This window comes from Microcebus murinus, chromosome 18 (genome assembly GCF_040939455.1).
Source record: "Microcebus murinus isolate Inina chromosome 18, M.murinus_Inina_mat1.0, whole genome shotgun sequence".
Lineage (NCBI taxonomy): Eukaryota > Metazoa > Chordata > Mammalia > Primates > Cheirogaleidae > Microcebus > Microcebus murinus.
The window spans coordinates 51,801,787-51,816,625 of NC_134121.1; the positions used below are offsets into that span (position 1 = coordinate 51,801,787).

Consider the following 14,839-nt stretch of genomic DNA (forward strand, 5'->3'; position numbering starts at 1 on the left):
CTCAGACTGTGAGCTCATGAAACCACTCCTCTAAAAATGCTGGTGAAATGCCTCCTGGAGTCTTTGAAGATGGCGAAATAATGGTGAAATAACACTTAAAATGATGCTTTTTACAACACTGGTGCTAGCTACTCCCCGAAAAACCCAGGAGGCAAGAGTCAGAGTGGGAAAGACCTGATGCCTGGAGGTGAGCAGTGGTGAAGCCACACAAGTGTATCAAGCCCTGAGTCCCCAGGAGCTACAAGCTTCCCCATTACAGAACCACGTTCATTTCCTTCATCATCTGCTCGACAGGTTTTATCTTGTATTTGTGTCGTGAATTGCAGTGATGGCCACGATGCTTTAGCTGTCCCTGTGTCCATGTCTTTTGCCATGAGACTTTGAAATTTCTTTCACTAAAGAGATAGAGTCCATTTACCCACCCCTAGAATCCGGGCTGGCTGGAGGACTTGCTTTGGCCAATAAAATGAAGTGGAAGAGACTGTGAAGGGGCCACATGGATGACCCCACTGTACATCAATAATAGACGTGTCTTGTTGTGTGCCACTCTAGTCTTGTGGCTGGTTGTTACCCAGCAACGGCTACCTGAGAATTTGTTTAATTACTTCGTATCCATCCTAGACTATAAGCTCCATGAGTGAGGAAATATGTGTAACTTATTCACCAATGCCTTGCACACAGCAAGTGCCCAATAAATGTGTTGAGCCAGTATTCCTGCTTGGCAAGGTTGGTCTCTCACTCACCTCTGGTCTTCTCTCTTTTGCATTCCTATACAAGTGCAGGGGGCAAGCCTAACTTCAAGAATGACCTTCTAGACTTCCCAAGGTCAGAGTTCGAACTGTCTTTTCTCTCTATCCCTGCCCACCGGGCTGGCCTGGTCTACACCTACCAAGGAGAGAAGCACCAACACCTCGAAAATACCCCAGGGTGTCTTATCTTTGATCCTGACTCACCCTGAATGCCACAGACATCTACTATCCTTCTTCCCACGAATGAAGACACATCAGCACCTTTGTTGCTTAGTCAGATAAGATAGCCCACGAAGACTGCCCTAGAGGCCTACACCTTTCATTCCTGCAAGCTACTTATTTCCCCAGCACACACACGGGGCTGGGAAGACGGGAAAACGACAGCCCACCAGCCCTCAGGTAGCTGTGACGAAGAACAGGCCCAACAGGAGAGATGTTGTAGCGGGGCCTTTCCAGGCAGGTGTGACAGAGGGGCTCAGGGTAAGTGCTTCTCCAGGGGAACCCTGCAGCTCATCCCCTGGGGGATCTCAGAATGCTCTAGAAGCAAGAGTCTAAACTGGAGAGACAGGACAAAGAGCTTCATAAAGCTATTTTAACCAACTGCTCCTGGAAAAACTATGCCTTGTGGGTGGGAGAGGCCTTCTCTTAAGTTTTCCAAAGCAAATAGTGGTACACGAAGCAGCCTGTTTTCCCTGTGGTTCTCACTGCAAGAACTTGCTAAGGTAAGGCAGGCAGTCACACAGCCACTGAGTCAGGTGCCCCCCACCTACCACCATGGCCCACCCCATCCCCTGCTGAGCAGGGGGACAAGCTCTAGCTGCTGTGGCATCAGCAAGTCCACCACGAAGGAACTTAGAGGACTATGGGATGGAACTGATGACTCTACTGTACCACTCATGGGAAATGGAATCTTCTAGACTCTGGCCCTGCCTTTCTTTGTTTTGTCCCTCCCAAGTGCATGCCCCCATCCCCCGGAACCACAGATTTATTTAGGAGGCAGCTCCTTCCTGAGTTGGCTCCTACGGTCCAGCTTGCTCATGACCTGGGTGATGTCCACCGTGTTGGCAGCTTCTCGAGCCTTGGCCTCCTCCTCCAGCTGCCTCAGGATGACGGGGCTCGGGCTGGAGCGCAGGTGACGCCGCATAAATGGGAGGCTGGCACTGGAAGGAAGGACAGATTGGTGGTTGGTGGAAAATGACGCTGCTTGCCCAATGATGACAGTGTCACACCTGGTGGGAGTGGGGGCTGGGAGGCCAGAATCTGGATTTGTTCCCTCCTTTTCCCAGTGAAACTCAGGTGGGGTCCTCAGGGCCATGCCCAGCCTTGGCTCTGTCCTCCCCCTGGGAGGACGAGATCTTAGTGAGCACCAACTGCCGTCAGGTTTAGGTTGGGCTCAAGGAAGGTTCCTTGGATGGTGCAGATGACAGACAAACCTTCTGTGATGTTTAGAAATGAACTTTGTTATCTTAACTTCCTGTAAGATCTTCATGAAAGAAGGGGGCAAGAAGGGCTTGGGTGCTAGATGCCAAGGGCTCCAGCCTCAGGAGGGAGTTGGAGCATTTGTTTTTAAAAAGCCAAGACTCTGGGAGGGAAGGAAGGAGCTAGACTCTCCAAGAGCGCCAGGCCTCAGTGGACAGAAAAAGAGGGAAGGGCCCGAAGGGAATGCTGAGCTGGTGGTACCTTGCTCATGCACAATATCTTTGGCACCTGTCAAAGATGGCATGTGTCAGAAGCCAAACATGGGTTCCTGGGACCATACTCTCTCTACCATGGCCTTAGGAGCCAGGACAAAGCTCCAGGTGTCTGAGGGCTGCAGCGGGTGGTGAGCAGCTGAGACACTTGCCTTTGAGGGCTGACATAGGCTTGGAAAATATGCATTTCAGCAGCAGTGATAGACCGAAGACTACGACCTACTCCAAATTTCTGGACTACATAAGCTCCTAGAACTCTTGTATCTATCCTAGGGAAGAGGAGGGCTCCCCTACCAAGAAGTAAAGCCTCACGTTGGATCTCTCACTAGCTCTGCCAAGCAGAAGGCTTGGAGCTAGGTTTACCCTGCCCTGGGAAAATTATGTTTTAATACATTGCCTTATACCTGCAAGTCATGGAACAAATTCACACACCCACTGCAGTCCCCCCGTGGATTCAGGCCAAGCTTCGCACTTCGCAAACACATTTACACATAATTCTCACTCACAACAGTGAAGACAACATTACCCGGCTGCTGTGCCCCACACCGAAGCCAAGCACTCCACCGGCGGTCTATGCCAGCCCAGGAACTCAAAGCCCCAGCTGTGCCCCAGAAAAGACCCCAGCTGAATTCCCATGTCTGCCCCAAATTATAAAATATCTGGAGAGAGAAGTACAAAACTCCCCTTCCTTTCCCCATTACTTTCTGGCAGAACTTCTGGAACTATTACGGCCCTTTCTTCTGGCTTAAAGGAGACGCTTTTAAGTCCCCAGGGGCACTGAACTCCCTTCCTCACTCTGTAAACCTAGAAGAACAGCCCCACAAAGACCTCCTTTCTCTCCTTTTCATAACAGGGTCATTATCCTCAAGAATGAAACCAAGTTGGGTGTTTTTTCAAGCCCTTTTGATAAAGGCTCTGGTCCAGCCACCTCCGTTTTGCACTGACTGAAGATATTGGAGAAAAGCCCAGCGTGGGCTGAACGGGAACATTTACTGACCGCGGGGGGACAGGACACATGGCCGCCAGTGGGGAAACCTCTGCCAGATCCCACGACTTTGTTCAAGCTGTCATTTGGTTACTCTTTTGAATCTTCAATCCCTGTATTTTTTTTCCCCAAAAAAAGAGTTCAATCTGCCCCTCAGAACATTATTTCATCCACTGTCCCAGTGGCTCTACAAGAAGAGATGCTCCACATCGCCAATGAGGAGAGTGAGAATGAACGAGTTAAGCACTTCCAAAAGGCAGTCCCCCAGAGCAGAAAGAATACTCAGGATGTTACCGTTGGCTTCCTCCCAGTCTAGCATTTTCTCTTGGGGTGCCATATGCTATTCTCTCTAAAGTCCTGGAATGATTTAAATATGAGGGTGTAGCTAAATTAATCCCCATACATCAGTTTGAGGGTGGAGAAGTATAGCTGTGCCTAATATAAAACCAGCGAGATGCTTCCATTTGTGATAAGGGTAATTATTGAACTGATAATCAAAACTTTTTCAAACCAGCATTAAAGGAAACAAATTCGCTGGTGGGAATTACTACAGAAATCTTGCTAGAGTGATTTCACAGCATGCTGAAGCAAAGGAGGCACTTGTCCCCTAAGCAGTACTCCCCAGTCCCCAATATTTTCATTAGGCAACTATCTCAATAAGAGCCATTTGGCTGCAAGAGACCCTCACTCCTCTGTAAACAAACAGCGGGCAGCCAGCAATGACAGACAACTCCACGTGCCTTCTCTTGCTGGTTTCCTGAGGTTCAATAGCTTTGGCCAGCATTTCCTTATAGATGGGAGATTTTAAATAGCGAGCGTAAGAATCCTAGAGGGAGGAAGAGAAAAACAGTAATTATGAGAGAGACACAGCCAAGCCAAACAAACACGCTTGCCCCATTCCCGAGCCCTCCCTCGGCAGCAAAATGAAAACTGCAAGAGAATTTGTCTCCTTGTACAGAGAGGGTGTTTGTTTAGGTAGGTGTCGAGAGCAGGGGTTACAAGTGTGGTTCCCAGGCCAGCAGTGCCAATTTCACTGGGGAACTTGCTAGAAATGCACCTACTCTGCCCGCTCCAAGCCAAGCCGTCTGAAAAGTCCAGTCGTAACAAACACGGGACCAAGCCCACTGCCACAACCCAAAGATTGAGAATATTTTGCCTAATTTATTGAAATGGTACTGTTCTAAAGACAAAGTGGTAACTATGAAAGTTATGAGAACCAGGATAGAGTCTGGGAATAGGAATTATGGAGCCACTGGGTCATGTTGCCACAGGACGGGGCTATAGTATATGCCATCCTGTTCTTGAGTTACCTACGACTTGCCCCGTCCTGGCCAGTAGCTGGCCTCCCTGGGCATCCCCTAAAAGGCTCTATGGAAACTATATTTTTAAGAATCAAAAACATTTTAAAATATATTAAGCAGGAATATTATTAAAGAAACCCTGCTGTGAATCTTGTAGTAGCAAAAACAGAGAAACCCCACTGATAAAAAAAGACATGATAAAAAATGGCTAATCTGGCTTGGCGAAAATTCTAAATTAGTACATGTTTTCAAAGTAAAGTAAAAATATTTTTATAATGCAAATAAAAGGCTGAATAGAAGGAACATAAATTGGGGCAGCTCACAAACATTGACCACACACACAAACCCACATCCTACAACAAAGTTTATAGGGACATTTCACCATTAGAGACGTCACTGCCGCAAAGTGAAGTGGACACCCCCAAAGAGAGTCCTGTCAGGGATGACCCCAAAGAAGAACCAAACTAGACAACTCCCCTAAAGCTAACTCCTAGCCTCAAATACTAATTTCTTAAGAATGTGACTTCCAATAAAATAAAATAATGCAAAACGTCAAAAAAAAAAAGAATGTGACCGATTTTCTCTCAGGTTCCCTTTATTTATTTGTTTATTTATTTTGACAATTCTCTGAAAATTCCCACCGTGTTCACATGGGATTCCTAATTCAGAAGTCTATCTGAATTCTCACAGGGTTTAACGACGGTGACACCTAATCTGTCTCTTTTAGACACTACACCCCCTACGTGTACCCTCCGGCCAAGGCCAGCCGCTCTGCAACAGCGCTAAACTCCCGGGCTTGGCACTCAGACAGGGGGGAATGGGAATCCCAGCCCCACCTCTCGCGAGATCTTGGGGGTTGGGGCACTGGGGCCTGCAGTCGCCATGCCTCCGCGTGGGTTGGCTTCCAGCACCTGCACGTTCTAAGCGCCCGATGAACGCGGCTATCGTAACCATGCTCTCGCCACTGACGTCATCACTACCGGCCGTACTGCTGCTGCAGAGTGAGGCCCCACGAATGCACGCGCACGGCGTCTAGAGGGGGGTCCTCCCTGGCCAGCGGGCTGGGAAAGGGGTTCAAAAAGGGTGGAGGGTGGAAGAGACGGCTGACAACTCCGCATTCCCACCACTGGGATGGCAAGGTGCTATCCTCGTGTCATCTCCCTTTGTCCCACATGTAAGGAACTTTCCAGGTGCGGAGGGGAGGGCCCCCTGGCCCCCGTATCCCGGGCACAGGCGCCACCTACCTTCTTCATGAGCATGTAGATGTGGGTCTGCGCGGCGTCCAGCACGTAGCGGTGGGGGTGCCGCAGCCCCTTCACCGTGATGTCCATGGTTTTGCCGTCTATGTTGATCCAGCGCCTCGCCCCTGGGGCCAGGAACAGCCTGTAGGGGGGCAGAGGGTGGGAATGTTAGTGAAAGGAGCTGAACCAAGTCCATTAGTGAAACCCTCGCGGGCCCTTGGGAGGGAAGGGAGGCCACTCATGTTATCTAGGGTGAGAGTGGTCCCTTTTTTAAGGAGACACAAAAGAGGTTGAGCTTTTGAAGAGGTTGTTGAGCAACTTTTCCCAGAAGCAAGAAAGCAACGATGCAGTGTTGGGAATGTGAATATATCCCACTATGAATCTCCCACCTCCAGGAGAGAGGGCAAAAAGGGGCCAGGGTGTGGTAAGTCCAGGTTGGGATAGGCCCTGGCCATGAGGGTGAAGAATCCAAGCTCCAACGTCACACCTTGTGCCTCCTGACTCACTGGGGTCCCGGGGCCAATTTGGGACCAGGCAAAAACACCTCCAAACAGGCGTTCTGGGGCCCTGTGCTCTCCCCCAGCCCAATCTCAAATGCTGAGTTGGAGGCAGCCCATAAAATCCCAGCGTCCAGAGGTTGGACCCCTGGGCAGCCAGGCCAGTGGCCCCAGTGAAACCAAACTGGGCCACACTTTGTGAGTCCTGTGGGTCTACCTGTGATTTGGGGCGCACCGACCTCGCCTAATACTTCTGATTCCGAGTCATCGTGGGGTTAGAATTACTCACGTGGATATTTTCCCACCCTTCTAAGATGCACATTAAAATTTTGGAATTCAAACTTGGATTTACCTAACTGGGGAGGAAGGAAGCTGATATAGAGTTGGAGGCCGCAAGCTCCCTTGCAGCGGATTTCTGGAATTAGGATTCACCCATGTGTCATTGTGCATGAGGCAGTCAGGCGCCTGCTATTCTGGGGAAGGACATCATGGGACCTTCCTGGCCCAACAGTTCTCTCCACCCCAACCCCACCCCCTTTTCTTGGGGTGTGCAGAGCCCCTCCCTGTGGGAGGAGGTGGGCAAATTTGCAAGAGAGTAAATGTGAGAAGTGAGACCTCAAGCTCTTCCTCTCTATGTTCTTGGCGCCTCTCTGGAAATTGGGGTGGCCCAACCTGAGCCCATTTGAAGAAAGGACATCAGCGATCCCAAAGGCCAAGTTCTTAGAGGGACAGAACTGCCCGGCCTGCTGTCCAAGGCTCTGCGCACAGCCTGGTGGCCGCAAAGGGCTGGTTTCAGCCCACAGTGGTACATGGGCTTGGAGAACCATGGCTATGCATGAGTCTGAATTAAAAATGCTGGACACTTGGGGCCCAAGGCCACCGTCCACCGTGGCTAGTGCAGACAGGAGGAACCGCAGGGATAGGAGCACAGCAGGCCAGCAGCGCCCAGCAGGCTGGCGGGGGGCAGGAGCATTGCAGGGGTGGGAGTGTGGCTCTCAGCAACTTTGGTGGCCCCGTCACATGCCTCCCTGTCCTTCCACCTGGCCATTAAAAGCAGGATTGACCCCTTTAAAAGGAACCATTGGCTCCCAGGTAATTTGGATGCAAGGCCTGGAGAGGGATACATTTGTGCCGCCCACGTACCCCAAGCTGGGCTCACTGTCCCAGACACGTGGGGGGACCTCCCTTCACGGTCTTCGCATCTCTTGGGCAGCTTGCGGAAGAGTTCCCCATCTCACCTCTCTCTCTCATACACACACACATACCCTCTCTCAGGAGACCTCAGGGCTTAGTCAAAGGCAAAGCATTTTGCACTGTAATTTGGAGTTTATGCTTTTTCAGCCCCTAGCCACGTTCCCATAGGAGAGAGGAACCCAGACCTCCCAAAGCAGCAGGGAGGTGTTCACAGCACGGCAGGGCAGTGACTGCCATGCCAGCTGTGGCCACTCCCACCCTGTCTCCAGCTCCAACTCGACAGGGTGGTCAGCGGGAAGCCCGGGGGAGCCTCGCCCAACCTTCTGGCCAGTCCTCACTTGTAAATCTCCTCGGCTTTCTCCTTGACCTTGGACTGATCTCCGTACTTGAGGTCCTCACAGGCTTCCCAGAATCCCAGGTTCTCCCCTGCACCAGGAGGCGGGGTCCACGCGGGTGAGAGCCGGACAGGAAACAAGTTGGGAGAAAAAAAGAAGAAATAAGAGAAATGGGTCGACTGGGGATAGATTCGGTTCCCTGGCTCAGTGAACGTCTTTTCTTCTGCAAAACAAGCCATGGCTGTGGGGTTGCACAAGCTGTGAGGTTGCACAAAATACTCCTGCGGGGAAGGGGCCACATCTCACTTCTGGGGCCTGGGGGAAGGGGTGTATTGGGAACCTAGTACCTGCTCCATACGTGGTCTCTGAAATAAACTAGTTGGGCAGCAATGCGTCCTCACTGCGGCTGCTGTCCTTCCCTCCAGCAGTGAGGTCAGAGCTCACACTAACCCTCCTGAGGCTGTCACATTCTTTTTGCCCTAGAATTTGGCTGTAGCAAATACTGCCTGAACAGGCTCGCGTAGGCTCATCCAGTGTTGCTACAGTATGGGTTTTCTGTTTACTTCGCTGCTCTTTGACGACTGCGTGTGCAGAATGGCCACTCGAGCAGCAGTCCTGATGTGTGGGACCCTCAGGGAAGGCCTGGCCACGAGGGGGACTTCACCGAGCACCCCCTGAGCTGGAGGGAGTCCAGTCCTCTGGCCCAGAAGGAAAGCCAGCTCCCTGCGTCTCCTTCCAACCTGAAGTTCTCTAACCCTGCTCCACAGCACCCACAAGCATTGGGAATACGGTGATCCCGGGGGTGGGGGGAGCAATTTGTGCCTAGGAAAATGAAGATGACCACACCAATGGGAGAGCAAGAGCCTGTGTGTATGTGTAAATTGTGGAGTGCTGCTGTGTGGGGAAATGGACAAGAGAACCCTTCTTTTCCTGTCATTGTACAGTTGACCCTTGAGCAATGTGTGGCTTAGGGGCACTGACTCGCATGCACTCGAAAATTCACATATAACTTTGTGTTCTCTTTTTGTTTTTTTGTTGTTGTTGTTATTTTTGGTTTTTTGAGACAGGCTCAAAAGTGAGACAGACTCACTCTGTTACCCAGGCTGGAGTGCAGTGGCCCAATCACAGCTCACTGTAGCCTTGAATTCCTGGGTTCAAGTGATCCTCCTGCTTCAGTCTCCCCAGTAGCAAGGACCATAGGCACTTGCCACCACGCCTGGCTAATTTCTTACAATTTTTTTTTTTAGAGATGGGGTCTTGCTACATTGCCCAGGCTGGTCTCAAACCCCTGACCTCAAGCAATCTTCCCACCTCACCCTCCCAAAGTGCTGAGATTACAGGTGTGAATCACAGCTCCCAGGCACATATTACTAACTTTTAACTCCCCCAAAACTTAACTACAATAGCCTACTGTTGACTGGAAGCCTTACCAACAACATAAACAGGCAATTAACATTTAAATAGACCAGTATCTATTAATACATTTATTTTATGTATTCATGACATACATGTAATTTTTTTATTAATTTTTTCAATATTTCTAGGCATGCAGTTTATCTGCACATTTTTCCAAATTATGGTAAGTCTACCCCAAATTCTCCAATATATTTATTGAAAAAAATCTACATATAAGTGGACCCGTGCCATACAAACCCCATTATGTTGTTCAAGGGTCAACTGTTGTGTTTTTTTTTTTTTTTGAAAAAACTATACAGATTTGAAAAGGCTATACAATTCTAAACTAGTTGGCATTTGTCACATAACTCTACAGAGGTCCTTCCTCTTCAGCATGAACTCGAGGGTGTTCCTTGGACGGGGGTCACAGGCCAGCAACATGCTGAACTGACAGGCAACTGGTCTGACATCGAATGCAGTATAGACCACCTTGCCCATAGCAGAAGGCAGTGTATTGCTTTAGGTATTAAATAAGCAAGTATTCACAATAGCCAAAAGTTTGGGAACCACCCAAATGTTCACTGATGAGGAACAGATAAACAGAATGTGGTATACCCATACAATAAATTATGATGTGGTCATAAAAAGGAATGAAGCTCTGTCATAGGCTACAACATGGAAACATTATGCTAAGTGAAAGATGACAGAAGGTCACATGTTGTATGATTCCATTTATATGAAATGTCCAGAATAACCAAACCCACAGGCATGGAAAGTAGATTTGTGGTTGCTCAGAGCTGAGTTGGGGGCAGGGGAGCAGTGGGGAGCAGGTGGGGGAGACGGAGGCATAGGGGATGACTTCTAATGGGTAATGGGTTTCGTTTTGGGGTGGTGAAAATGATCTGGAATATATAGTGGTTATGATTGCACAATTTAGTGTATGTATTAAAAACCAGTGAATTGTACACTTTGAAAGGGTGAATTTCATAGTAGGCGAATCACATTTCAATGTAAATTTTTTTTAAAACCGCAAGACTCTCATGAGAAGATTGGCAACAGTACAGTTTAAATAATGCTGGGAAATAGTCTCACCTGTTTCTCACTTTTAAGGAAAGCATGTGAGATAAATTCAGGGTGTCGTTTGTCATTTCGCCACTAGATGGCAACATAACCACTTGTTCTCCAGCATGCCCCTTTTCCATCCACGTTTTCTGGGTTTTATTAAATCATGGCAATTAGACTTGATTAGAGAGAAGGATTTTCAACAATCCATATTATAGTGTAATGTTCTGCATCTGGCAGTCAACCAGGCTAAAGGCATGTCTAGTAGGATTAGCGTCAGGAGCAACCCGACAGATAAGTAGGTTTTAGGTAGCAGGCGGCCGAGTGTCCAGGCTCAAAAGTGAAGTTCCCCAGGGCTGGGACTTGGGACAGAAGTAAATGCATCTTATAAAAATAAACATTTCAGTGGAGGTGGTGAAGCCAACTGAACGCCTAGTGAAATTGGTTCTAATCCAGCCTCTTGGTTTTACCAGATGTGCAATATATTGAAGAACTCACAAGTGCTACCACAAGGAGACATCCAGAGATGGGCTATAGGATGTGGCCCTTCCCATTCCATTAAAATCCACACACTCCCAAGGCTCTGAAGAAATCAGGCTGGGGTTAAGGCGGTGCTCCCAGTCACCTGCACATTAGAATCCTGTGGGGAGTTTCCAAAACTTCGGAGATTCCAACCCCAACCAATAAAAGGCACTCTCTGGGGATGGAACCAGGCAAACATAGGCTTTAAAGTATCCCCAGGTGAATCACATGTGCAGCACCGCCGAGCTAAAGAAAACCAGGCTGGCAGGCAAAAAGAGGAAGACTGCCTGTCTCCATTCCCTTCTTCAAGGTTTCCCCAAAAAGCTGTGCTTTTAGGCAGGAGAAGGAAGAACCCCTTTGGGAGACGGTAAGGACAGCCAAGATGGAGCCCTCAGAAATGCGAGGGACGCTTGTGAGCAGATGTGATTTTTCCCCCACACTATGGGGCTTCTTAGAGCCTACGGAAAGAATGGGTCCCACACTCCGGTTCCATTCTTAAAGCTGTCAAAGTAAGCACCTATTTAAGGGCATAATCAAAGCTACGGAAACACCTGCCCAGAAATCCCCAAAACCCTAGGCTAGACATTAAAGGAGTGTTTCTAAAAGTAATTTTCTTAAAAAAAAAAAAAAAAAAAAAAAGACCCACCACTGAATTCTTTCTTGAGAAAGTACTGGAAGCTTTGTCGACCCTTGGGGTCTCGGATCAGTTCACTGAAGTTGATGGCCCATCGTTCCACCCGCATCTTGGTTGGGATTTCCACCCTGCAAAGACAAGGGTGTGTGAAGTCACCGACACTCCATGCGAGGCAGGGGCCGTGCCAGGAGGTGGTCTGGGAGGGGGTCAAGGGTGTCAGCTCCCCCAACGCCCTTGAGTCCCACAGCCCAGGGCTCGGCCCAGTCCTCCTCCTCCCCCAATCCCTGCGTGAACATGCAAGTAATCGCTCGCTAGGAAGATGCAGCCTCAGACAAGTCCCTGGGGCTCACGTCAAGGAGATGGCCTTCCCAGAGGGAAGGAGGGTGCCCACAGGGGACCCCATGGGGACCCTCATGCTCGCCCTGCACCCTTCACCTTCGGGGCAAAAGAACTCGAATGCCTCCTCCAATGCCTGGTGGCAGCAGCGGGTCAGGCTGCTACCCAGACCAGGAGAGAATTCTGGAGCAGCCCTGGTGACGGGTGCGACAGTCACTGCACTCGCAGGGTGCTTGTCTCCCACCCCAGCTTCTGGTGGGAGCTGGTGGTTCTTCCTGTGCCCGCCTTTAGGCCATGGGAGCCGCTGGACAGACACCCCGTGCCATCGGTGTACTCTCCCAGGGCTTCCTCTGAGCTACAAGGCCACACCACTTCCGTGTTCAGAAAGATCTCCCCTGCCCCAGGTAAGACATGGAAGCCCAGCTAGCAGAGGTCTATCATTCCGTAAAATCCAGAAAATACTGGTTTTCTCTCTTTTTCCTTATAGAATTCTCCTAAAGCCAACAGGGTCCCTTTGAAAGAGTTTCAAGTCCATCATGCCACGTTTCCCACTGAGGTAAAGCAACTGGGAACCAGGTACAAATCACGTCTATGGGGTCCAAAATAAAGTATCCAAGCCAGCTCACGCTTCTGACAGCAAGTGTAAAAACAATAAGCCCTAGTGACAGTCACAGCTACCACTTATGGGGGGCGTCACCACAGGTGAGGTACTGGGTTTTACACTCATGCTGCTGGATCCTTAAGAGAACACTATGAGTTGAGCATTATTATCCCATTTCATTGCTGAAGACTGAGGCTAAATACGTGTCTTAGCTCACATAACAACTAGAAAGAAGCAGAGCCAGGATTAAGTCAGCGATTTGCAAATGTCACCATGCATCAGAATCACCTAAAAGACTCATTGCAACAGCCTGCTGGGCCCCCAGAGCAGAGCTCCTGGTTTGCGAGGTGCAAGTGGAGCCCAGGAATGTGCATGTCTCACAGGTTCCGGCTGCTGCCGCTGCAGGTCCAGAACCCATGCCCTGGACCAATCTGACCCAGGTACTCACGAAAGCCAGCGGAGCTTTTAAAACACTCCAGTGGGGAAAAGAGAGCAACACAGACCAATTAAACAAGAGGTGCATGTCGCCTCTCTTATCGGATACACTAGAGACAGACAGAGGCTCCATAGGGAGAGGGAAGCCTCCCCAGAAGGCAGTTCTAGAGCCTTTAGCTCAGGTGACCCCAGCAGACAGGTGACCCCAAGCTCCAGACAAGTGGCTTCCAGAAGCCGTCAGCTGCTCAGAGCAGGCCACGTGGAATAGGTACAACAACCGCTTCAAGAGCAGAATCAGCCCTGCCCCCAAGGCCATACCTGCTTCCCTGGCTGGGGGTCGTTGTTACCTGTGGGTTCCTGACGCCTCAGGAGGTGACAGCCTGGGCGCTGACCCCTGCAGCAGCGCATACTTGGGCTCCTGTCACCCTGCCTCCCTCATTCACTCACGCATCCCTTCTCCTGCCCCCAGCTTCTGGAGTTGACCGGAAGACCCTTTTCCTCCTCCCTCGGTTGGCCCAGACTCTCCTCCTGCAGTCCCGCCCTCGCCCCGTCTTCCAGGCTGCACGTTTGTGCTGCTACAGTTGCAACAGGTGTTCAAGATTCACAAACAGAGCAAAAGGAAAGGAGTCCCAGCCAGGGCAAGCTTAGGGCCCTGCCTTCCTGGAACTTACGTTTACTCTAATTAGATATCAGACGTGCAAAGCCATAAAGACAATCTTTTTCATCTTCAAAAGTAATATATTGGTCAACACAGTCATCATTTGACTCAGCAATTCCACTCCTAGTATATACCCAAGAGAAATGAAAACAAAAACCTGTACGTGAATGCTCGTTGCAGCATCATTCGTGACAGCTAGAACGCAGGGACAACCCAAATGTCCACCAACAGATGAAAGGATAAACAAAACGTGGTTTATCCACGTCATGAATATTATTCACCCATACACAGGGGTGAAATAAGTCTTGAAATAATTATGCTAAGTGAAAAAAGCTAGTCACAAAAGACAACTTAATATATGCTTCCCTTTATACAAAATGTGCAGAACAGGCAAATCCATAGAGACAGAACAGAGATCCATGGTTGCCTAAGGCCAGAGGGGGGTAAGGAATTTCTTTCTTGGGTGATTAAAATGTTTTAAAATCAATCGTAGGGATGATGGCACTGCTCTATGAATATAATAAATAGCACTGAGTTGAACAGTGTAAATAGATGAACTTGCATGGCATGTGAATTAAAACTCAAAAAGCTGTTTTAAAAAAAAAAATTCTACACATGTTCCTGGCCAAAAAAAATAAATAAATAAAAATAAATAAAATAAAATAAAATAAAAACTATATATATATATATATATATATATATATATATAAAATACATACAATTTGGCATTTAAATCCCAGAACTGGGTATCGTCTGTTATCCAAGGGTTGCTGGGGAGGCAGCCCGACATGATGGCATCGTTGGACGAGAACTGCTCGCTGTATTTGACAATCCTGAAAAGCAAATGGAAAACAGTTTCCTAGAAGCTCAACACCCAAGAGACGAAATCGATACTCAGGTTGATTGACCAGCCTGTCCGCCTTTTCCTGTATTGATTTAGTTACACACGTGTTCCTGTCTTCTCAGATAAATGCTTTAATAGCCCTTGGGATTGGCAGGTATTTGACAGGATCTGTCCCTATTCTACTTGCGAAACAAAATGTCATCTCCCAATCCCGTTCCTTTGCCATTTCTCTGTGCCTATTTCATTAAAATTTGGCTTCCTTACATTTTATCAGTTTTTTTAGACTCAAAGCCAACTCAGTTGGCCCTTGTTCAAACAGGCATCTCCACACCTGTCTTGGAAGCAGGAGGTTGTCACAG

General features: G+C 49.0%; 1 protein-coding gene across 2 annotated transcripts in view; it reads right to left on the bottom strand.

Moving 5' to 3' along the window:
• Window positions 1-14,839, bottom strand: part of RGS9 (regulator of G protein signaling 9) — a 63,407-nt gene that overhangs the window by 7,562 nt on the left and 41,006 nt on the right. Inside the window, exons 12-17 of one of the 2 annotated variants that reach the window (XM_012747470.3) lie at window positions 14,356-14,469; window positions 11,619-11,734; window positions 7,997-8,084; window positions 5,971-6,109; window positions 4,166-4,251; window positions 1,792-1,909 (exon numbers count right to left, since the gene is read on the bottom strand). In XM_012747470.3, coding sequence (XP_012602924.2) covers window positions 1,792-1,909; window positions 4,166-4,251; window positions 5,971-6,109; window positions 7,997-8,084; window positions 11,619-11,734; window positions 14,356-14,469 — 661 coding nt within the window. The remainder of the gene's footprint in view (window positions 1-1,791; window positions 1,910-4,165; window positions 4,252-5,970; window positions 6,110-7,996; window positions 8,085-11,618; window positions 11,735-14,355; window positions 14,470-14,839) is intronic. The other variant, XM_075994695.1, reaches the window with a different exon arrangement.